Source organism: Carlito syrichta, unplaced genomic scaffold (genome assembly GCF_000164805.1).
Source record: "Carlito syrichta isolate Samal-C Ts95f unplaced genomic scaffold, Tarsius_syrichta-2.0.1 Scaffold303724, whole genome shotgun sequence".
Lineage (NCBI taxonomy): Eukaryota > Metazoa > Chordata > Mammalia > Primates > Tarsiidae > Carlito > Carlito syrichta.
Genome location: NW_007247820.1, coordinates 134,358 through 159,834, shown reverse-complemented (window position 1 = coordinate 159,834; position 25,477 = coordinate 134,358). Strand labels below are relative to the sequence as shown.

The following is a 25,477-nucleotide window of genomic DNA, read 5'->3' as shown; positions in this document are numbered from 1 at the left end:
CCCCGGCAGGTCTCGAACCCGCGGGCTCAGGCAATCCACTCACCTCAGCCTCCCAAAACGCTGGATTACAGGCTGAACCACCAAGCCCGGCAATATTTTTTAATCCAGATTTTTAGTCTTTATTTTTTATTTGTGTTTCCTATTTACATAGGCTTATATCTAATGTTTTATTTGTGCTTTTGAATTTGGCTTTCTTGTTTTATTTTTCTTGGCTTTCTTTGAATAATTTCTAGGATTTAAAAAATTTTTTTTTGAGTTGGAGACTTGCTCTGTCGCCCAGACTGGGGTGCAGTGGCTGCTCCCAGCCTGCGTAACCTCGACCTGCTGGACTCCGGCGATCCTTCTGCCTCAGCCTTCCAAGTAGCTGGAACTACAGGTGCGCACTACCATGCCCAGCTAATTTTTCTGATTTTATTGTAGAGATGAGGTCTCGCCAAGTTGCCCAGGTAGGCCTCGAACCAGTTCACTCACCTCAGCCTCCCAAAGGTGCGGGATTACAGGCTGAGCCACTGAGCCCGGATTTTTTCTATCCCCCTCTAATAAAAAGCATTCACTTTTTATTTTAGAAACTACAATATACATTTTTGCCAAAGTATAGTTTTAATAACAATTTTTGTATTCTCCAAGTCATTATATGGACTTCAGTACACTTCAACTTTATTTACTATCTCCCTGACTTGCATGCTATTATTATCGTTTTGTTTTACTTTTTAAAAACTCTATTGAACATTTTATTTGTCTAGCTAATGTTAGTTTAGAATTACCTATATATTTACTGTCTTCTTTTCTCTTTATTTCTACTTCCACCTTACACCTTTTATCTGATTTTATTCTGTTTCTGTTGAAAGTTCATTTGTAAATTTTTTCTTGTGAGAGTCTGCTGGTAGCCAACTTTTTGTTGAATTTTGGTCTAAAATTTTTTCCTTAAGTTTTTAAAGGTAGTTTTACTCTATGTAGAATTAAAGGTTGACATTTTTCTCTTCGACACATTGAAGAGACCATTCTCTAAAGATGGTCTTCCATTACTGATGGTGAGAATTTAAGTATCGATGTGTCTGTTGCTTCTTTGTAGATTATCTGTCCTTTATCTTTTACATTTGAGATCTTTTTAACTTTGTACTCTGTTGTTTCAAGATGATGTGTCCAGCTGTGGATTTGCTTTATATATCCTGTTTGAGATTCATTGTGTTTCATGCATCTGAGGACTGATATCTTCTTTAATGGATTCTAGAAAATCTATCTGGAAAATTCTTAGGCACTAACTATTCAGATATATTTTCTTCTGGAACTCTGGCTAAATGCATTTTAGTCTTTTTTTTTTTTTAAACCCTGTCTTTTATTCCCCCTTAATTTCTGTATCTCTCTTTCCATCTGTTTCTTCTTTTTTGTTGCATGCTGAGTAAATTTTTCTAATTTGTTTTGTAATTTACTTAGTCCTTCTTTAGCTGTATTCAATATTCTGTTAAATCTCTTCATTAAGTTTAATTTCAATTATTATATTTTTCACTTTGGTAATTGTTTTGCTGTATTTAAAATCTGCATTGTTTTTCTTTTCTTTTCTTTTCTTTTTTGAGTTGGTGGTCTCACTCAGTCGCCCAGACCGGAGTGCAGTGGTTGCTCCCGGCCACCGCAGCCTCGCCTGCTGGGCTCCGGCGATCCTTACGCCTCAGCCTTCTGAGTAGCCGGAATTACAAGCATGCGCTACCACGCCCGGCTGATTTTTTGATTTATTGTAGAGATGAGGTCTCGCTGCCCAGGTGGGTCTCGAACCCGCAGGCTCAGGCAATCCACTCACCTCAGCCTCCCAGGTGATTACAGGCTGAGCCACCGAGCCCGGCTGTTTTTCTTTTTTAATTTTGTGTTTCCCTTGGATATCTTTAAACTTGTCTTCTATTTTTTAAAACATCATAAGTATAGAATTTTATATTCTGTTTCATCAGGTAATCCTCTCTTCAGATAGCCTATTATACAGAGACTTTCATGGTTCTCTTTCTCCTATCATCTTCTATCTTTTGTTTTTGTTGTTTCTTATGTGTGATAACTTGTGTCTTTTCGTACTTAATCATTTTTAATTGCAAGCAGCTCATTTTCCTTGGAAAATTATTTGGGAGAATTCTCTGAAGCATAGAATACATGGCTCTCATTCAGGGAAGAATTATATTTCTTCTGCCAGACATCTCAGATATGTTAGTAGCACTGCTCTAACTAAATTAATTGCTTGAGATACTCCGGACTGGTAAAGAATTATTGGGCTACATACCTACTTGAGGAGTATATCATAGTTATGGTTCACAGAGGTATTCCTCTTTTCTCTTAATGTTTTCCAGAACTTTTCTGTTCTTTGCCTACCCCTGCCGGTATGTTTTAGGGAGAGGAAGATTGAACTTTTAGATTATTCTTACTTTGAGTAGGTGCCCTTTAAGATATCAGATTTGTGAGGAGAATTCCCACTAGACTTTCCATCTTTGTCTTCTATTCCCTGTGCTTTGAGAGGCTATGAGATGGAATTCTTAAGTTTACCAGATATAGAAAATGTTTTCAAGATACAGTTTTTCTGGACTCCACCTAAGTCTATTAGCTTACACCTTCAATTTGATTTTTGGCTTGGTAACTCTTTACTATCTTGTCAGCTTTCAATATTTTTAAGTAAATTTTTTGTTGTCATTTGTTTGTTGTTGTTTTATAGTCAACATTTTTTTGTTGCTTTTACTCAAGGAATAGGTCTAACTACCTATTAATCTGTATTACCAGGGTTTAGGAATGTAGTTAAGTGTTTTAGTTTAAGTTCAAGTCTTAATCTTTATTAAAATTCATCTTGCTAGATTGGTTAATGTTTCATCTTTTGTTGTGTGTTTGAGCCTTTTCTTTGGGGCACTGAATAAATGGGTATCATTTTTTGGGTAATTCGGTATTAAACTGGTAGTGGATTTGCTTAAATGTTCAGAGGTTCTTACAACCCTTTTTGTGTCATGGATACCTTTGGCAGTTAGGTGAAGCCCAGGGCTTCCTTCTCAAAATAATGGTTTTAGATTAACAAAATAAACTATATAGAATTACAAATAATAAATTATATTAAAGCAGTTTCCAAATATTTTTTTAAAAACCCAAATTTGAGATTGTAGTAATATATCTGCTTTTCTTTATTTACAGGTTAAAATAGCACAATTAACAGTAGATCATAACTACCATAAATTTGTAGTAGTGAGAAGTGTAAATGATATTTCAAGATACCTTCAATATCTATGTCATGAATTAAAACTAAAAGGATGTATGATTTTTGTAGGCAGTGAGGTTACAGGTACAATGGTTTGTTGCTTACATTTTTAGTTGAAGGAAATTCTAAATGTCAGCAGTGGTTAAAGAAAACAAATATAAAAATTTTTTCCCATTCATGTTCATGAAACCTTCCCTGAATTCCATTCATGGATCCCTGGTTAATAGTGCCTGATCTAGTTCATATTTCCACATTTTCGCCTGATGGATATAAAGAGTGACTTTAAGTATGTTGCTGAAATATTGGTATACTATAATAGTCCCTATAATAGTTATCTAATACAGTAGTCTTCAGTGTATTCACTTTCTTTTTAGTAAAAATGAAAAAATTCCACAAAGGAAGAAATTTAGTTATTAGTTATATTAATAGAATGCTTCGTGTTTATAAAACTTTCTAGTTCTTCTATCAGTACTTCTCTTTTTACTTTTCCATTAATCTATGCATATAAAATGTTCTTGAAATCAACATTCATCTGATTAGTTGATAAAATATATTAATTTTTTTCTAAAGAAATATAGGCATTTGTGTATTTTCAACTTTTTAAGACTCAGTGATTTTTTTCCAGAAAGTATTATTTATGGAGTAATAATATCACCATCTTATGTATCTGGGATGTGATTTGGCTAGACCAGCTGGCTTCTTAAATCTACGAATTAGAATTTTAAATTCTCTTACTATAGCCTACTTCTTCCAGGTAGAATATAATCTTTTTGGGGGGTTTGTTTCTGTAATCTTTGAGAGAGAAGATGGATAACAAACAGGAACAGAGGTATTTTGCTTTTTATTCCGTCACTTCTAATAGAAGGAGTGCACTTCTAATTAAACTCAGAATTTGTCCCATTTTGATTATTACAATATCTGGCATAAAATTGACATTTTTTTCCTCCTGTCTTCATTATATTCACTTTATCCTTGTTGGTGCAAATGAAATGTACTAATTTACCATTCTCCTTTGTTTCTCTTTCCTAAGAGAAAATATTTTGACAAGTAAGTTGAGATATCACCTGTTTCAATAAGAACTTCAGGAAATGTCCAACTAGTTAACTAATTGAACTAACCTTTTATTAGGCTGTATTGTAATATGCATCTTGATACATTATCTTTTATTCCACTGCAAGGTGTAGATTCGATTATATTCTTCAAAATATATGTCTTCTCTGACTTTTCTTCATTTTTTCATTATTTTCTATATCTGAATAAGTTTTAAATTAGATTGCACGTGAATGACTTACCTCTAGAAACTGTAGAGTTTTTGCTTCTTTTTTTTTTTTTTTTGAGTTGAAGTCTCACTGCATCGCCCAGGTTGAAGTGCAGTGGCTCACTCATGACCACCCTAGCGTCCACCTGCTGGGCTCTGGCGATCCTTCCGCCTCAGCCTTCCAAGTCGTCAGAACTAAAGGCATGCGAAACCACGCCTGGCTAATTTTTTATGAGGTCTCACCAAGTTGCTCAGGCTGGTCTCAAACCCGCAGACTCAGACAATCTACTCTCCTTGGCCTCCCAAAGTGATGGGATTACAAGCTGAGCCACCGAGCCCGGCCATTAGTTTTTTTATTTTTGTGTTGGAGTCTCACTGTCACCCAGACTCAAGTGCAGTAGCATGCTCACGACCACCGCAGCTTCAACCTGTTGGGTTCAGACGATCCTTCCACCTCAGCCTTCCAAGTAGCTGGAACTACAGGCACACGTCACCAAGTTGCCCGGGCTGGTCTCAAACCCCTGGGCTCAGGTAATCCTCTTGCCTCTGCCTCCCAAAGTGCTAGGATTATAGACATGAATCACTTTCCCCAGCCTGCGCTTTTCATTCTTGGCTAATATGTCAAATTCCATTTATAGTTCAAATTCTGTGTATTGGTATTTTGTAGGCCAGTAGAAGGCAAAAGCATGAGATCAGGCCTCTACTCAGTTGCTTTTGTTTATAGGAACTCATTGTTAAATATAAATTGATGTGTTAGAAACCCACTATAGACATTCATATTTAGAGATTTTTATTTTTCCTCTAAGATTTGCTTTTCTAAACTTTTATTACTTAAAAAATTTACTGAAACAATAAATTTTTACTATATAAAATTCAAATGTTGCTGAAATATATTTTAGAAAGTGGAAGTCTTCAGTATTTTACTTTCTGTACATAGTACTTTTACAATTTGGAGTCTATTTTCCCAATTTTGTTTTCTTCTCTACACTAATAGTATCATTTATTGTTATTTAGAATAAAAATCCTAATGTTGTGAAAAAATGGAAAACAACTGTTTTTGAAAAGTTAATATATTTTGGCTGGACGTAGTGGCTCACGCCTGTAATTCCAGTACTTTGGGAGGCAGAGGAAAGAGAATTGCCTGAGCCCAGGGTTTTGAGACCAGCCTGGGCAACTTGGTGAGACCTTGTCTCTACAATAAATCCAAAATTAGCTGGGTTGGTGGTGCGCATCTTTATAGTTCCAGGGACTTGAAAGTCTGAGATGGAAGGATCATCTGAGCCCAGCAGGTCAAGGCTGTCTATAGTAGACATGAGCATGCCACTGTACTCCAGCCTGGGTGACAGAGTGAGACTCCAACTAAAAAAAAAAAGTTAAATATTTCGGTTATTTTTCTAGAAAGTTAAATTTACCTACTTAGGAAGAGTGTCATATCTGTTATATAGCTCTGTTAGTTTAGGATCTTTCTTTCTTGATTCCCTCCTTTTTTCTTTTATTTTTTTGCATTAGCCTCCATTAAGTATCCTCTTCCTCTGTATCTGTGTTTCTTTCTTGTATTACAAGTTTTGAGTATCCCTTACCTGAAATGGTTGAGATCAGAAGTGTTTCAGATTTGATTTTTTTGGATATTGGAATCTTGCATTAAATGGACTTGAATATCTTTAATCTGAAAATATAACATTTGAAGTGCTCTAATGAGCATTTCCTTTGGCTTGACCTTTGAGTGTCATGTTGGTGTGGTGCTCAAAAGGTTTGGGATTTTGGAATATTTTGGATTTCGGATTTTCAGATTGGGGCTGTTCAACCTGTTATTTTCTTCCTCCTTTCTGCTAATTCAAGGACTTTCAGGTCTTTTTGTTGTTGTTGTTGTCAAGTGTGGGGTCAGTTTATAGAACATGTTCTCATAGTTTTCTGTTGTCTCTGGCAGGAAGACTGATATGGTCATTTCTTAAAACTCTTTCTTTGGAGTATACCATTCTCTGGTAGGATCATGGTGATTCATTTTCTTTCAGTGATTTCATTTATTTACTCACTAAAAAATTTATTAGGTGCCTAATCTATATGTCAGACACTGCTAGATTTTAGGGAGCATAGTAGTGATCAGAATGAACATAGTTCTTGCCTGTTGATGGATCTTACAGTCTTATGGATAGGACAGTTGTAAAACTAAGAGCAATCTACTGAAAAATTGTGATCAGTACTGTATGGACCAATCAGGAGAGACAAATCACATGGTAATTTGAACAGGTAAAATGTAATATAATCTTATAATAAATTATATTTTTATAAAATAATAAATTATATGACTAATACTGTTTATAATTTAAATTAATGTTAATGACTTATTAACTGTGATGAGAGATTGTCTGTTACTCCAAAAAGTAACTTTAAAGACATAAGAGGGCCAGGTGCTGTGGTTTATAACTATAAATCCTAGCAACTCAGGAGAAAAAAGAGGAGAATTTTGAGGTCAGGGGTTCAAGTCCAGTCTGGGCAACATAAAGAGACCTTGTCTCTATAAAAAAAAAGTTAAAGAATTTGCTGGGCATGGTGATGAGCACCTATAGTCCTAACTACTCAGGAGGCTGAGGTAGAAGGTTCGTTTGAGCCCAGGAGTTGGAGGCTACAGTGAGACCCTGTCTCAGGAAGCAAAAAAAAAAAAAAGAACTGAGATAGCATTTCCTAAGAAGAGGTCCCTCTCTTCTCTCTGAGGATTGAAATCCAGACCTTGTTGGAGAAGGAACCTCTTGACTCATTGAATGGCAGAAATGGTGCCATACAGGCAAAACTTGCTGGAATGGTGTTCATAGGGGCAATGTCTCACTGTACTCATTCCACTGTGAAACCACCTGAGGAAGATTCTGAGGAGGGCTGTACTGGCTCCTCAGAGTTAGGTGCTGTTGGCCCTTTTGTACTAAATGTGAGTCATGTTGGAGAAAGCCGCACTATTGTAGGATATTGCCAAGGGAACACACTGGAACCAGGAAACAAAACCCTTTCCTCTTGCAGTGTCTCTCCTGTGTTCTTTATCTACTTTAGTGCTAGTTGACAAAGTAAACGCATTTAAAGTTCTCAGCTCTACTTTCACAGAGTAGGTAAATGGGGGAATTTGGAGCTGAGTGAGGATACAAACCTATAGCAGGCCCAAATACTGTGAAGGAAATGAGAATAGTAGATGCCCCAGTTTAGTTTTGGTAGTGATATCAGAGATGATCTCTTTGAAAAATTGACTTCAATACCAGATATATATATAGGATCTGTACTGCTAAAGGGTCTAAGGAAGAACCTTCAAGGCAGTGGTCACTATGAAGAGCCTAACTTAGGAAATCATTTGATGAATTTGGAAGTTGCAGACAGCTGAATTAGTTCTTACATAGCGATCGAGGAAGACAGTTAAGTGATGGTAAAGAGGCACAGTTTTGATTATGCAAAACCATGGAAGTCATATTATCCAGTTAGGATTTTGTCCTAAGAGCAATGAGACGTGAAGGAGATACACAATAGAGTGAAACTCAAAATAAAATATTCCCTTCCATGAAAAACAATCTAGAGAGGTCACTGTGTTCTGGCATCAAGAAAGCCTTCACTGAAAGCAAGGCTTCAGGTATGACTTCCAGGGAGTACGGGACTTAGATTTGTGCAGGATTTAAGACTCCATTAAATAGATCATTTTGGTTGAGGAATCCTTAGAGTCGAGATAGAGATATGCTTAATAGGTAGACTTTGGAGAATCTTGATTGCCAGATTATTCCTTCTGGGTCCTTCTTGTGACGCACCCAGCTAACACATTTTAGTAAAACTATGCCATCTGTGAATTGACATAATTTGGGAATATGTATACACACACACAAAAAAAACCTGTTTTGAATCAGTTCTGCTCTTAAGTTTCAAGCTTATTGGATGATCTTTGGAATTTTGCATTATATGTCCGTCTGTGTTCATCCCTCTACCTTACCACTCCTCCCATCTTCATTTTAAGAGATTTCACTTAGGCTGTGGTGGCTCAAGCCTGTAATCCCAGCACTTCGGGAGGCTGAGGTGAGGGGATTGCCTGAGCCCATGGGTTTGAGAACAGCCTGGGCAATTTAGTGAGACTTCATCTCTACAACAAATAAAAAAATTAGCCAGGTGTGGTAGCACACGACTGTAGTTCCGGCTACTTGGAAGGCTGAAACAGAAGGATCACCTGAGCACAGCAGGTCGATGCTGGGGTGGCTGTGAGCATGCCACTGCTCTCCAGCCTAGGTGATGGAATGAGACTCCAACTCAAAAAAAAAAAAAAAAAGATTTCACTTGAATCTACTTCTAACAGGATGTTAGAGATGTTGAGAGTTTTTTCTTCTTTCTACTAGAGTCTTACTTGGGTTACCTGGGCAAGGCCTTTGTAATCTTTTAAAGATGAGCTTGTTTTTAATATCAATTCTCATGATTCAAGGAAGAGCTCTCCTAGATTTAGTCCATTTGTGTTGCTATAAAGGAATACTAGAGGCTCGGTAATTTATTAAGAAAAGAGGTTTATTTGTCTAACAGTTTCTGCAGACTGTATACGAAGCATGGTGCCTGCATCTGCTTCTAGTGAAGGCTTCAGGCTGCTTTCCTCTCATGGTGGAAAGGGAAGGGGAGCTGAAGTGTACAGAGATCACATGGTTTGAGAGAAGAAGCAAGAGAGAGGAGGGAGGTGCCAGGCTCTTTTAAAAAACCAGCTTTCATAGGAACTAGTAGAGAAAGACCTCACTCATTACTTTGAGGACAGCACCTCTATTACTGAGGCATCTACCCCCATGAAACAAACACCTCTCAATAGACCCTATCTTTAACATAGGAGATCAGATTTCAACATGAGATTTGGAGGAACCAAATATCTAAACCATAGCACAGATTTTTAGGCTTCTTGTTTTCTATTTTTATATAAATGCCTATTTAAAACAATGTTTTAATTATTTTAATTTAGTTCTTCTTTGTCCATTTACTTGTATATCAAACTGATTACCTATTGACAACTTGACACTTGCTTCCCTCCTCTCTGTCATTGTATATATTTTTTATGTTTATAATTTTAATTTATTATAAGTACATTTAAAATTTGATGACTTGAAAACATGTATTTTTAATAATAAAGTCTTTAAAGGTTATATTAAAATATACTGATCATCCTACATTTGAGTATTTTTACTTTCCTTCATAATATAGTGTAGTAATATGGAACCACAAAACATGAAATTATTTCTTTTAGGTGTTTGGCTTTTGGAGAAGAAGGGACTAGATAGTGATGAAATATGGGTCAGGATAGATCCAAACAAAAATATCATGGACTGTTCAAATACCACTGATCTTTCTAGATCAATGCTTTTACAAAATTATAGGACTTTACTGGCAAAGCCTTTTGGTTTAGTCACTTTTTTTATTATTCAGTTCTCATGTGACCTTTTCTAACCTAGACCTATTCTGAACAAAATGTTCAGTTAAACTTCACATACTCTTAATTGAAACATTAGGATATTACATATTAAATAAATGGCATCATTTACATTTTTTCAGTCTACTTATTCAGAATTTTACATGTAAGGTGTTAGTCATTTTTAGTTTCTTATAATTTAAATTTAATTCTTATAGTTTTAGTGTCTTATAATTCACATTTGAAAAAATATAACCCTTGTGATAGTTCTTATATAGTTTTTTTTTTGGCTTTGTGAAATGTAATATGCCTTTCTTTTTGAGTGTCAAATCTTCTTGAACGTTATAAATCAAATTGTCTTGTATTTACTCAAACTGATTTGATGGCTGCTTGTAGCATTGTTTTCTTTATGGAAGAGTTCCCATTACATGGCAAATAATTTGTTTAGTTTTAAAAGCTGATGCTGGAACATAAAATGGATTAGGAACATAAAATGGATTAATTTGATGTACTAATCACCTGCAAGTAAATAAATTAAATTTATTTTTAAAAGTTATTTTTATTCTTTGAGTCAGGGTCTTACTCTGTTGCCCAGACTGGAGTGCAGTGGCGCAATTACAACTCACTGCAGCCTCAACCTCCTGGGCTCAGTCAATTTTCCTGCTTCAGCCTCTCAAGTAGCTGGGACTACAGGTACGTTCTACCATACCTGGCTAATTTATTTATTTATTTTTTGTGGAGACAAGGTCTTACTATGTTGCATAGGCTGGTTTTGAATTTCTGGGATCAAGCAGTCCTCCAACCACGACCTACCAAAGTGCTGGCATTACAGGCATGAGTCACCACATCTGGCCTAGGAACTACATTTATTAGAATAAAAAATCACAAGTGAATGAAATACCTAAAGAATGAGGAAACCTGATTTTTGACTGTTTTTAGTTTACTTATGATTGTATTGACCATGATTGAATAATTCAGGATTTTCTATATTCTCAAAGTATTAGCATTAATATCAAGTATAATTGTTCAGTATGGTACATATAACTGTATAAAGTTTATGAAATGGGAAGAATCTATGTAGATTCACATAGTTGTTATCAATAAATGTTTCATTCTATTTAATTTTTTTTAGATAGGTGTCTTTTTCCCCATTTTCCCCCAAATTGAGTTTATAGGTAAAAACAACTTTTTTGAGGAATTATTCCAATTTTATACTCAGTTCTGTTTAATTAAGAGTATACACATTGGGCTGGGCTCTGTGGCTCTGCCTCTAATCCCAGTACTTTGGGAGGCCAAGGCGAGTGGATTGCCTGAGTTCCCAGGTTCAAGACCAGCCCAAGCAACTTGGCAAGACCTCGTCTCTACAATAGATAAAAAACTAGCCGGGTGCAGTAGCGCGTGTCTGTAGTTCTGGCTACTTGGAAGACTGAGGCAGAAGGATCGTTGGAGCCCAGCAGGTTGACACAGTGGCGGCCGTGAGCATGCCTTTGCACTCTAGCCTGGATGACTCCAACTCAAAAAAAAAAAAGGATACACATTGACTAATAGATATTCTAAGTTTGTACTGGAAATATTTTGCTAAGGTCATTTAAAAATTAATACTAATTTTACATATTTTGAGATTGTTTTATCAATTCATATATTTAGTGATTCTCTATTTCTTGAATAACTTGTGGAAAGCATTCAATGTGAAGATTTAAATTTTCTACAGGTCTACTGTATATTATTGAAACACAGAAAGTTCTTGATCTCAAAATTAATTTGAAGGCTTCATATATTATAATCCCACAAGATGGAATTTTTGGCCCTACATCAAATCTGCTTCTTTTGGATCTTGGTCATCTAAAGGTATATACTAATAATATTTGATTTGTGATATGGCATTTAGGGTATCTTTATGTATTTTGCTTTTTAGATAGTTTGATTTGATTTATTGATTTATTTTTTTAAGATTTATGGTAGATAACTAGGATTTGAGAAATCTTCCTTTCTGGTGAATAAAGTGAAGTCTTATTTTATTAGGTAGTTTTCCAACACTTCTAAAAGCAAAATGACCGGTACAACTGCAGTTCAGGATTGAATCTAAAAATTATGCATATAGAATTTGAGAGTTATGCTTGGGAAGTTTATTTTCTTCTTAATTTAAATCTGTTACTTGGTTAATTAAAGTATAAATAATGGGAAAGAGTTCTGGAGTCAGTCAAATATATCTTCATCTTTATGAAATTTTGTGTGTATGTAACCAGATATTGTTATTTAACTATTTCTGTTAAGCAATTCTAAATTGAGAGATGATCTTCCTCTATTTACCAAAGTCATTTCTCTTTTTTTCTAGTTATATACTTTTTTCTTTACAAATTTTCAGTAGAGAATAATTTTTTTTCTGTATTTCAGATCTGTACTATCCACTTTAGTACTGATTGTCTACATGTGATTTTTAGAATGAAATTAAATTAAATTAAATTAAAAATTCGGTCCCTTTTTTTTTGAGTTGGAGTCTCACTCTGTTGCTCAGACTGGAGTGCAGTGACGGCTTTCGGCCACTGCAGCCTTGACTTGCTGGGCTCCGGCAATCCTTCCGCCTCAGCCTTCCGTGTAGCTGGAATTACAGGCATGCGCTGTCACGCCCAGCTGATTTTTTTGATTTATTGTAGAGATGAGGTCTCGCCAAGTTGCCGAGGCAGGTCTTGAACCTTCGGGCTCAGGCAATCCACTCACCTCAGCCTCCCAAAGCGCGGGATTACAGGCTGAGCCACCGAGCCTGGCTAAAATTCGGTTCCTTAATCACAGTAACCACACTTAAGAGTTTAATAGTCAGAAGTGACTAGTTGCTACTGTGTTGACAGCATAGATATAGGATGTTGTCATCATGGTAAAAGTTTTTTTGGAGAGCACTGCTCTAAACCATTAAAATATAGAGGAATATCTATAACAACTTAAAACCCAAGAGAGATGGGTAATATTAGCATGTTTTTTCTGGCTATCTGACAGATAGGTGTCTTTCCTTGTTATTAATTTCCTCCCTTATCCTGGCTTTTTATTTTGCCCTTATTGGTTATGTAGACACCCATTAGTCATACAATTATAATGAAATTGGTACAGCTAATTATTCATATTTGAATGTGGCTATTGAATTGTTTCAAGGGCAGTATGGTATAATAGTAGAAAGAGTCTAATGTTAGGAGTAAAGGTAACTCTCTAATTTTGTGACTTTAGACAGTTTGCTTAACCTATTGCCTAAAATTCATTGCCTTTCAAACAGAGATAATTGTCTTTGACTATCTGCTTCACATGAGCTATATAAAATAGAGGAAACCAAGGTAAAATACATTATTTACACATGCATGAACTGTACACACACACACACACACACACACACACACACACACACACACACACATGAATACGATCTTTCTATTTAGTTGTGGAGTGATCTCTAGGATATTTAAGTGATATAAGGTAGTATGCATAGTATGCCAAGAAAGGAGAGATACAAATACAACTAGCATGAACTCACATAAATGGCGGAGTTGAGACTAAAATTCAGCTATCATAATATTTAATTCTAAAATCTTTTACTTCTTATTATACAGCTATATGTCATCATGCCATAGAAACATTTTTCATAAGCTAAATTTATCTCTTGATCTAGCTGTTAGTGAGAAACCCTCTTAACAGATTTTAAGAATTTATAGATGTATTATTCTCCAGGACTACCTTAGTTCTTCTCTTTTAATATAAGTAAATGGAAAATATGCTCTAATATGTAAAAATTTACTTCATCCTTGGCCTTCTCATTATACGTCTTATGGATAAGAAGGACCTTTCTAATAGCTTTATAATGAATGTTTGCTTGTGAGTTTATCATTTCCTGTTAAATATTTTATATTATATGTCTGAAAGTTAAAAGCTTTATACTTACACTTTGAAGTATTTTGTGTAGTCTAAACTATTAAAATTAACTTCAAGGTAACAAGTAAAAGTCGTTCAGAATTACCAGATGTTAAACAAGGAGAGGCCAATCTTGAAGAAATAATGGATAGAGCTTATGATTCCTTTGATATTCATCTTAGAAGCATACAGCTGCTTTATAGCAGAGTTGGTAAGTGTAAAATGCATTCTTTGTTGAATTATTTTACTGAAATGTTTAAGTTTTTAGATATTTTGTTTGAAACCTTCCTCATAAATGTGTTAGAACTTTTATATTTTTGAATTATAAATGATAGTAAATATTGTTTAATGATTCTTAACCAGGAGCAGTTTTGCCCCACAAGAGACATTCCTTTGTCAATGTCTGGAAACATTTTTGGTTGTCACAGGTAGGGGATGAAAGGCACTCCTGGTATCTTGAGAGCGAAGGTCAAATATACTACTAAACATCTTATAGTGTGCAGGCCAACCTTCTATATCAAAGACTTATCTTGCCCAAATAGTGCTGAGGTTGAGAAATCCTTTTCTATACTAATATTTTACAGCCTGTGACCAAAGTTGGCACATATTGAAAATGATTTTTATATTAAACAGTTGGATAACTAGAAGAGGCTACTCAAGGCCAGAGGAAACTGGCCTAAGGGCTTTGATAGCACAGACCATAGGCAGCCACACAGAGTGAGGAGGGTGATTATCCTAGGTATATCTTTATTCTGTTCCCAGTAGTTCACTGATCAGGAGTTTCTGATCTAGAACTAGTTTTTTAACTGAAGACAGCATCAGAAATTCACTTGTCAAGAGCTATTAAAGTAGTTAGGGCGAAACCCCAGACTCATTCAGCTCTCCTTCCATTCTATCACACTGTTTCTGAATCCCTAGAGTGTTAGAGGACATTCAGATTCAACAGTTTGGAGTTATTTTAGAGATCTATATATATGTATTTGGTCAAATTTTAATTATCTCAGCTAAGACAAAAGGAAAAGCAATATGAGTCCAAAATAATTGTTACTAAAGAGCTACAAAACATTATGAAAGAAATTAAAGACGACACAAACAAATGGAAAAACATTCCATTTTAATGGATTGGAAGAGTCAATATCATTACGATGTCCATAATACTCAAAACAATCTACAGATTCAACAAAATCCCTATGAAATTACCGGTAACACTTTTCACAGATCTAGAAAAAATAATACTAAATTCATATGGGCACAAAAAAAAGAGCCTAAATATCCAAAGCAATCCTAAATAAAAAGAACAAAGCTGTAGGCATCACATTATCAGCTTTCTAACTTTTCTACAAGGCAACAGTAACTGAAACAGCATGTATGAAAATAGGCACATAGACCAATGGAACAGAGTTGAAAATCCAGAAATAAAACTGCTAGCATACAACTATCTTATCTTAGACAAAGCTGACAAAAACAAACTTGGGAGAGGACACCTTTTTTAACAAATGGTCCTGGGAAAATGGGCCCAACATATGCAGAAGAATTAAGCTGGATTCCTTCCTCTCCCCATATACAAAAATTAACTACTTAAATGTATGACCTCAGACTATTAAAATTCTAGACATTAAAAAAAGCACAGAAAACACTCTTCTGAATATTGTCTTGGGCAATAAAATCATGACCAAGACCTCAAAAGCAAAAGCAGCAAAAGAAAAAATTGACAAGTGGGACCTAATCAAATTCAACAGCTTCTACAGAGCAAAAGAAACCATCAACCTAGTTAACAGACAACTTACAGAATGGGAAAACAATATTTTCAAATTGTGCATCCGAGAAAGGTGTAATATCCAGAAACTACAGACAACCCAAACAAATCAAAAGGAGAAAAACTAACAACCTAATGAAAAAGTGGGCAAACAACAAGAACAGATACTTCTTGAAGACATACAAGCAACCAACAAACATGAAAAAGTGTTTGACATCACTAATCATCAGAGAAGTGCAGTCAAAACCACACTGGTCAAAATAGCTTTTATTAAAAAGTCAAAAACAACAGATGCTGGCGATAATGCAGAGAAGAGGGAATACTCCTGTACTTTTGGTGGAAATGCGAGCTAGTTTAACTTCTGTGGAAAGTAGTTTGGAGATTTCTTAAAGAACTAAAAGGATACTTACTGCTCTATCCAGCAATCTTTCTACGGGTGTATACCCAAAGGAACACACATCACTCTACCAAAAGACACCTGCATGCACATGTTTATCACATACTATCTACGATAGCAAAAACATGGAACCAACTTAGGTACCTATCACTGATGAAATGGATAAGGAAAATGTGGTACAAATACATGATGGAATACTACACAACTGTATAAAAGAACAAAGTCACATGCTTTGCAGCAACATGGATATAACTAGAGACCATATTCCTGAGTGAATTATCACAGAAACTAAATACTGCAGGGACTAACCACTGCATGGCACAGAGATAGTAACAACAGATACTGGGACGCTTCTAAAGTTGGGAGGGACAGAGGGAGGTAAGGGCTGACAACTACCCACTGGGTACCCACTGGGTGATGGGCTCAACAGAAGACTTAGCCTCACCATCACACAGTATTCCTATATAACAAACCTACATTATACCCCCTGAATCAAAATAGAAAATAATAATAAAAAAAACAAATTCTGACACTCCTCCAAAAGCCCAAAGTAATCATTAAAAATTGTTAGTTTAGCTGGGCTCGATGGCTCAGCCTGTAATCCCGCGCCTTTGCGAGGCTGAGGTGAGTGGATTGCTTGAGCCCACAGGTTAGAGACCCGCCTGGGCAGCGAGACCTCATCTCTACAATAAATCAAAAAATCAGCCGGGCGTGGTAACACATGCCTGTAATTCCGGCTACTTGGAAGGCTGAGGCAGAAGGATCGCCGGAGCCCAGCAGGTCGAGGCTGCAGTGGCCGGGAACAGCCACTGCACTCCAGTCTGGGTGACAGAGTGAGACTCCAATTCAAAAAAAAAAAAAATTGTTAGTTTATATAGGACTGAAACATTTTAATTTAATTTTGAAAATTGTATTTGCTTTAGGATAATGAGCATAGTTTTGTTCTTATCATGCTCTAGTTGCTATATGGACGAAGCCCAGAAGTATAGTGGGTGGCAAAAATAGTCTCCAGAAGTTCGTAAATTCTTTTTCAGGAAATATATTACTAGGTTTGGTTTTCCTTGACTGAGACTTTATTGACTTGTAGAATTATTAAGTTCAAATGAAGTAATTTAATATGTGTGAAAATGCATCATGTTATTCATATCCCATTAATCTTGTTATAAAGTTTTTAAGTTATTTCTTTCTGATTCTAAATGTTAAAAAATCTGGGCAAGTCAAAAAACCCAAAAAACACCATCCTTTATTTTACTACTCAGACATGAACACTTGGTATTTTGATGCTTATCCTTTTAGTGTTTCTTTCAGTATGTGTGCCTGTGAGTCTATGGGATGTGCTTGTGTGATGTTATGTATAGAGATATTTGCAAATGCATTTCTTAAACATTATATAACTTTCTTTCTTTGTCTTCTTTTTTTTTTAAGACAGGTCATACTCTGTCGTCCAGGCTAGGGTACAGTGGTGCGATCATGGTTCACTGTAACTTTGACCTCCTGGGCTCAGTAATTTCTCCTGCCTCGGCCTCATGAATAGCTGAGACTACAGGCACATGCTACCACACCTGGCTAATTTTTTTTTTTTTTTTTAAGAAAAGGTCTCGTTGTGTTGCCCAGGTTGTCCTGGGGTCAAGCCACTCTCCCACCTTGGCCTCTCAAAGTGCTGAGATTATAGGCGTTAGCTACTGTGCCTGGCCAATTTATAGAGTTTTATATTCAGATTTTTTTATAATAGTTTGGTCACTTGAAGTCATGATTTTTATTGTCTACATTATGCCTTAAGCCTTATCCAAGACTATGCTGTCAGTTATTTAACCATTCCTCAGTGAACATTTGGACTGGTAACTTTGCAGTGAATGTTTCCCAAGGGTCACATGTTAATAGACTCTTATGTGAATTTCAGCTTTATCATTATTAGCATAATGACCACAGATAAATTTTTTTTTCAGTTTTCTAAAATGGGATTATATACGTCATTTTGCAAATTAAAGCTTAAACATTGTCTAGATCAGTACAAGTTATAAATCTTGACTAAATGTTAGCTTTTATTCGTTATACTTTAAGAACTTCACATTTTTCTACCTTTTCCATTATTGCCCTACTGTCATGTTGCATTTTTGGGGTAAGGTATGTGGTTGGTATCATGATTGCCAGTGGATAAACAGTAACCTGCTGATTGTGTGTACCTGGGAATGTGACATTAAGATTATCTAGGTATGGGAAGATTTCCCTGTACCCGTACAGTGTGTGGCTATGCAGTATTAATAATAATTTTAGGTTTTGTGTGTTACTTAAATTATACTTATGTTAAACATGAACTATGTTCTGTAATTAGGTGATAATTGGAAGGAAGCGCGAAAACTCAATGTATCCACACAGCATATTTTGGTACCCATGCACTTGAATTTGGAACTTTCTAAGGCCATGGTTTTCATGGATTTAAGGATGCCCAAGTATGTATTGTCTTTTTCATGTCATTATGGATTTTCTCAGTAATTCTGTAACTAAGGAAATATCATGTTTAATTGGCTCTTTGTGTGTGTGGTAAAATATACATAACATAAAATTTACATTTTAAACGATGTTTAAGTGTATAGTTCAGTGTCATTAAGTACATTCACAGTATTTTGCAACCATCTCCACTGTCCATCTCCAGAACTCTCATCTTCCAAATGAGAACTCCATACTCATTAAATAATAGCACCCTATTATGACTTGCCCTTAGCTCCTGGCATTACATCTTTTATCTCTATGAATTTGACTATTTCAGGTACCTCATATCTGTCCTTTGTGTCTGGGTTACTTCACTTAGCATAATGTCTTCAAGGTTCATCCATGTTTTAACATATGTAAGAATTTTATTTTTAAGGCTGATTAATACACTTGTATGGGCCTGGGTTGGTGGCTCAGCCTGTTCGAGACCAACCCAGGCAACTTGGCGAGGCCTTGTCTCTACAGTAAATTTTAAAAAACTAGCCAGGCATGGTAGCGTGCACCTGTAGTTCTGGCTACTAGGAAGACAGAGGCAGAAGAATCTCTGGAGCCCAGCAGGTCAACACCGGGGTGGCCGTGAGTGTGCCAGCGCACTGCAGCCTGGGTGACCGAGTAAGACTCCAACTCAAAAAAAAAAAAATCCCTTCTATGTATATATTATTTTTTATTTATCCATTTATCCATCATTGGACATTTGTATTGTTTATATCATTTGGCTGTTATAATAATGTTTTTGTGTACAAATATCTGTTCAAATCTCTACTTTGAGTATTTTTGGGTACACACTCAGAGGTAGAATTGCTGGATCATGTTGTAATCCATTGTTTAAGTTTTTGAGCAGTACTGGCCTGTTTTTCATAGCAGCTGTACCGTTTTATATTCCTGTCAGAACAAGGCTTCCAGTTTCTCTACCTCCTTTCCAACATTTGGTACTTCCTGTTTTTTATTTTAATAGTCATTCTAATAGGTATGAAGTAGTATCTCACTGAGTTTTGATTTACATTTTTCTAATGCTTAGTGATGTTGAACATCTGTTCATGTGCTTATTGACATGTGTATATTTCTTTGGAGAAATGTGCGTTCAAAATCTGCTTATCTTTTAATCTAGTTTTTTTTTCTTATTGGGTTATGAGAGTTCTTTATATATTTTGGATATTAACCCTTTATATCAGGTACATGGTTTGGAAATATTCTCCCTCACTTTGTGAATTTCCTTATTACTCTGTTAATAATGTTCTTTGATGCTTAAAAGTCTTAACTTTAAGTTCAGCTTATCTTAGTTGCCATGCTTTTGGTGTCATATCCAAAAAAATTATTACTAAATCCAATGTCATGAAACTTTTTTCCTGTGTTTACCTAAAGAGTTTTATAGTTTTAGCTCTTATGTTTAGTTCTTTGCTCTATTTGAGTTGGTTGGGGGTGTGTGTGTGTGTGTGTGTGTAGCATAAGATTAGGATCCAACTTTATTTTTTTGCATGCAGATATCTCATTTTTCCAATATCATTTGTTGAAAAGACTGTCCTTTTCCCATTGAATGTCCTTGGTACCATAGTCAAAAATCATTTGTTCGTATATACAAGAGTTTATGTCTGGGTTTTTTGCTCTATTTCATTTGTTTCTATGCCTTTCTTTATTCCAGTACCACACTGTTTAGATTACTGGAGCTTTGTAGTAAGTTTTGAAATCAGGAAATGTGAACCATTTAACTTGGTTTTTTGTTTTTGCATTTTGGAATCCTTTGCTATTCCATATAAATCTTAGGATGGATTTTTCTAGTTTAGCAAAAAAAGGTTGTTAGAATTTTGATATGGATTGTATTGACTGTAGGCTACTTTGAATAGTATTGACATCCTAATAATATTGACTATTCCAGTCCATGAACATGAGATGTCTTTCCATTTATTTGTGTCTTCTTTGATTTTAGCAGTATTTTCTAGTTTTCACTGTACAAGTCTTTTGCCTTTTTGATTAATTCTGTTCTTTTTGATGGTCTTGTAAATTGAAGAATTTTCTTAATTTCCTCTTCAGATTGCGTTTTGTTAGTGTATGGGAACTTAACTGATATTTATATCTGGTAGCTTTGTGAATTTGTTTGTTCTAACAGTTTTAGAATTTTTTTTATATATAAGATCATGTCATCTGCGTACAGAGGTAATTTTGCTTTCTCAATTCTGATTTGGGTGCCTTTTGTTTCTCTTTCTTGCCTAAATCGTCTGGCTAGAATTTTAATTCTGTGTTTAGTAGAAGTGGTATAAGTGAGCATCTTTGTCTTGATCCTGAGGACAGATGAAAAGTTTTCAGTGTTTCACTATTGAGTATATTAGCTGAGGTTTTTTGCTTTGTTTTTTTAATGGATGATCTTTGTTATATTGAAGTAATTTTCTTTTATTACTACTTAGTGGAGTGTTTTTATTAAGAAAATGTGTTGAATTTTTAAAAATGCTTTGCATCATTTGAGAGAATCATGGTTTTTTTTTTTCTTCATTCTGTTAATGGTATATATTACATTGATTGATTTCCATATATTGCATTGTCTTTCCATTCCAGGAATAACCCCATTCTAGGAATAAATCCTTTCATTCTAGGAATTAATAAATTCCAAGAATAAATGGTATATAAGCCATTTAATATGCTGTTGAATTTGGTTTGCTAGTGATTTTGTTGAGGATATTCACACCGATATTTTTCAGGGATATTGGACTGTAGTTTTCTTTTCTTCTGGTATTTTTGTTTGGCTTTGGTATCAGTGTAATGCTTCTTCATAGAATGAGTCAGGAAGTATTCCTACCTCTTGAATTTTTAATTATTTGGTAGAATTTGCTGTTGAAGCTATTGGATCATGGACTTTTCTTTGTTGGGGAGTTTTTGATTACTGACTCAATCTCTGTAATGGTTTAAGTCTATCCAGATTTTCTGTTCCTTCACAATTCAGTGTTGGTAGGTTTGTGTTTCCAGGAATTTTTTTCATTTGGATTATCCAGTTTGTTGGTATAAAACTATTCATAATACTCTAATAATCATTTATATTCTATAAAATGAGTAATGTCAGTATTTTCATTTCTGATTTTAACGGAATCTTTTCTCAATCTAGCTAAAGGTTTGTCAGTTTTGTTTATCCTTTTGAAGAATCAACTGAGTTTTGGGAATTTTTCTCCATTGTTCTTCTATGCTTTATTTATCTTTGCTCTCATCTTTATTATTTCCTTATTTCTGCTAGATTTCGGTTTAGTTTGCTGTCCTTTTTCTAGTTTCTTAAGGTATAAAGTTAGGCTATTGATTTGAGATCTATCTTTTTAATGTACTCACAGCTATAAAATTCTCTCTTGGCAGACTTTTGTTGCATCCTGTAAATGTTGTTTTATCATATTTTCATTTTCATTTGTCTTAAGGTATTTTCTCCTTTCCATTATGATTTCATTGATCCATTGCTTGTTTAATAGTGTTTTAAATTTCCATGTGTTTGTGAATTTTTCACTTTTCCATCTACTCTTGCTTTCTAGACTCATTCCATTGTTATTAAAAAGATATTTTCTGTGATTTCAAGCTTGTAAGTTATTTTGACACTTGTTTTGTGACCTAACATATCATTTATTTTGGAAAATTTTCTATATGAATATGAGAAAAATGTATATTCTGCTGTTGCTGAATGGTGTGTCCTGTGTTAGTTTGGTCCAGTTGGTTGATTGTATTGTTCTAGTCCTCTATTTCCTTACTGATATTCTGTTCATTATTGACAGTGATGTATTGAAGACTCCTGCTGTTTTCATGGAGCTACTTTTTCCCCTTTAATTCTGTCAATATTTGTTTCATATATTTTTGAGGTCTGAGGTTTGGTGCATATATGTTTATAAATGTTCTTTCTTTTTGGTGAAGTGACATCATCATCATCATCATCATTATCAATATCATTGTTATTATATAATGTCCTTTGCTTCTTATAACAGTTTTTGACTTATAGTCTGTTTTGGCTGTTTTTGTTATAACTGCTGTCACTGCTCTCGTTTGGTGGTTATTTGCATAGAATACCCCTTTTCATTATTTTCACTTTTAACTGTGTTTTCTAGGATCTCATGCAATCTCTTGTAGACAGTATATAGTTGGATCCTGTTTTTTGATACATCTTCTCAGGTTGTCTTTTAATGAATGGGAGGTTTAAACCATTTACATTTAATACATAAATACTGATGGGGAGGACTTTTGTCACATCATTATTTGTTTTCTTTATGTCATAGAGCATTTTTTGATCTCATTTTCTCTTTTAATGCCTGCCTTTTGGGTTTAGTTGATTTTTTTTTTTTTTGAGTCAGAGTCTCACTGTTGCCCAGGTTGGAGTGCATTGGCACTCATGGCCACCACAGCCTCGACCTGCTGGGCTCAGGCAATCCTTCCGCCTCAACCTTCCAAGTAACTGGAACTACAGGCGCGTGCTACCATGCCTGGCTAATTTTTTATTTATTGTGGAGATGTGGTCTCACCAAGTTGCCTGGGCTGGTCTGGAACCCACGGGCTCAGGCAATCCGCTTGCCTCGGCCTCCCAAAATGCTGGGATTACAGGCTGGGATTCCCTTCTTATTTCCAGTTTTGTGTAATATATAGATATTTTTCTTGTGGTTACCATTGGAGGTTACAAATAATATACTAACATCATAACTATCTACCTATTTTTTAAAATTTTATATTTATTTATTTTTTTAGAGACAGGGTCTTGCTCTGTTACCTAGGCTGTAGTGTGCTGGCACGAACATAGCTCACTATAACCTTGAACCCCTGGGCTTAAGCAATCTTCCCACCTCAACCTCTCAAGTAGCGGAGATTACAGGTACACACCATCACACCTGGCTAGGTTTTAAATTTTTTCATAGAGATGGGTCTTGCTGTATTGCCCAGGTTATAAAAATTTATTTTAAATTTATGCCAACTTAGCTTCAATTATATGCAACATTTCTACTTTGTTTCCTCTTCCACCCTCTCCAGTATACATTATCATGTCACAAATTTTTTTTTATAAATTCTGTAACCATTGCTGTAGAATTAAAGTTATTTTTTATGTATTTGTCTTTTGAATTCTATAAAAAATAAAGAGTAAGGTTATAAATCAACATTATAACAATATTTTTTATTGTCCATCTGTTTACCTTTGCTGGAATCTTTATATTTTATTGTTAGCTAAAGCTATGAGCCTGAGACCCTAAGTAGAAAAGTCTGTTGAACTATTCTGAACCATTTAGGTGCTTGATTTCTAAATAGTTTCAGATAGCCATTTCACCTTTTCTTCTACCAACACTTTTTTATTTCTCTGTTGCAAACATTCAAACCGCAGTCATAGATCTATTTTTTGAAATTTATCCAAACACTTCTAGGAGTGTTGCAAGGCAACAGGATAATGCTCACATGATAGTGCTTAAGTCTTCATGCCTACTTAAAGAGTCGGAGGAAGAATGGAGGAAATTAGGGACAGTCTGACCTTTTCCTGTATGGTATGGACTTTGTTTTTAATGCTTACAGTACTTGCCACGTAAAAGGAAGAGACCTACACCTTTTATGTTAACCTTTAATAACTCATAAGACTCTGTTTAGTAGCAAACATTGTCCAGAACCATAATTCTTCTTCTAGAATTACTTTTCCTGGAAAATCAAAGCAACACTCTAAGAGTTTTGAGGCAAAGGAATGCCTGGAGTTTGGTTTGAGAGAGAAGAAGATAAAATCATGCTATGTGTGTTTTTGTTTTTCCAATCCAGCTTGTAGATGTGATTTGATTTTAGAGACAAGGTTTAAGTTCTTTCATTCTTCCCCAAATGTCCCCCACCTTGTCTTATATTTCTTGTAAAGTTTTTTTTTTTTTGAGTTGGAGTCTCACTCTATCGCCCAGACTGGAGTGCAGTGGCCGCTCCCGGCCACCGCAGCCTCTACCTGCTGGGCTCCGGCGATCCTTCCGCCTCAGCCTTCCAAGTAACTGGAACTACAGGTGTGCGCTACCACGCCCGGCTAATTTTTGATTTACTGTAGAGATGAGGTCTCGCCAAGTTACCCAGGCGGGTCTTGAACCCGTGGGCTCAGGCAATCCACTCACCTCAGCCTCCCAAAGGCGCGGGATTACAGGCTGAGCCACCGAGCCTGGGTTGTAAAATTTTTTATTCTGTAATAAAGATCAAAGATTTATGTGATTTCTTGTCATGGACATATCAGTGTGAGTTAATTTTTTATTTGTAAGCATAGTTTAAATACTTTTCTTCTTAGTGAATATGCTATAATATTGGAAATTAGAGTGTGCCAGAAAAAAGGAAGTGATATTTTTCTGAGGGAAGAAAAAGGCAACCTATTTTACTTTGGACTTGTTTTATTAACATCATTAGGGAGACATTATGTCCCATTATTCAGGAAATATATATATATAGCATAACTGGAATTAAAATAGCTAATAATAATAATATAATGTGTTTATATATTGATAATGGGCCATTATTCAGGAAATATATATATATAGCATAACTGGAATTAAAATAGCTGATAATAATAATATAATGTGTTTATATATTGATAATGGCTATAGGTTAGGAATACAGAGGTAAAATAAATCACAGGTCAGAAATGACAATGATTTAGAAAAATGAAATCTGAGAAGTTATTTGGTTTCTACTTTATGATTTGTATTATAAAGTGGGTTTGAACTCTGTGTCAGGACCCTTCCTTTGAAATTTGAGCTGAATTAAGTTTAAAGCAAATAAAAGGAAGCCTGCTATTTGGTAGGTATTTTGGTGCTCAGCGTCTTTAGATTATATAACTTGCAGATTTCAAGAAAGTGAAAAATAAGTTTAGCTGCATTAAGGGGACATTAATGCATTAATGTTTAACAAAGTTAAACTAGGATGTATGAGATTGATTACAAACATTTAGACTATTGGAACTAAAAGAAAGCTTATAATTTTCTGTAGGAATTTAAGTACATTTTTAGAAAGATAACCTTAGCAATCAATGTGCATACATTAAAAAAGTAAGTTTAGCCGGGCTTGGTGGCTCAGCCTGTAATCCCGCACCTTTGGGAGGCTGAGGTGAGTGGATTGCCTGAGCCCGTGGG

The 25,477-nt window shown here is 35.2% G+C and overlaps 1 protein-coding gene across 1 annotated transcript in view; it reads left to right on the top strand.

The window, feature by feature from the left end:
- The window catches only part of LOC103261504 (vacuolar protein sorting-associated protein 13A), a gene marked incomplete at its 3' end in the record, with an annotated part of 187,695 nt that overhangs the window by 52,360 nt on the left and 109,858 nt on the right, over window positions 1-25,477 (top strand). Inside the window, exons 20-22 of the mRNA XM_008059114.1 lie at window positions 11,579-11,715; window positions 13,837-13,969; window positions 18,244-18,361. Coding sequence (XP_008057305.1) covers window positions 11,579-11,715; window positions 13,837-13,969; window positions 18,244-18,361 — 388 coding nt within the window. The remainder of the gene's footprint in view (window positions 1-11,578; window positions 11,716-13,836; window positions 13,970-18,243; window positions 18,362-25,477) is intronic.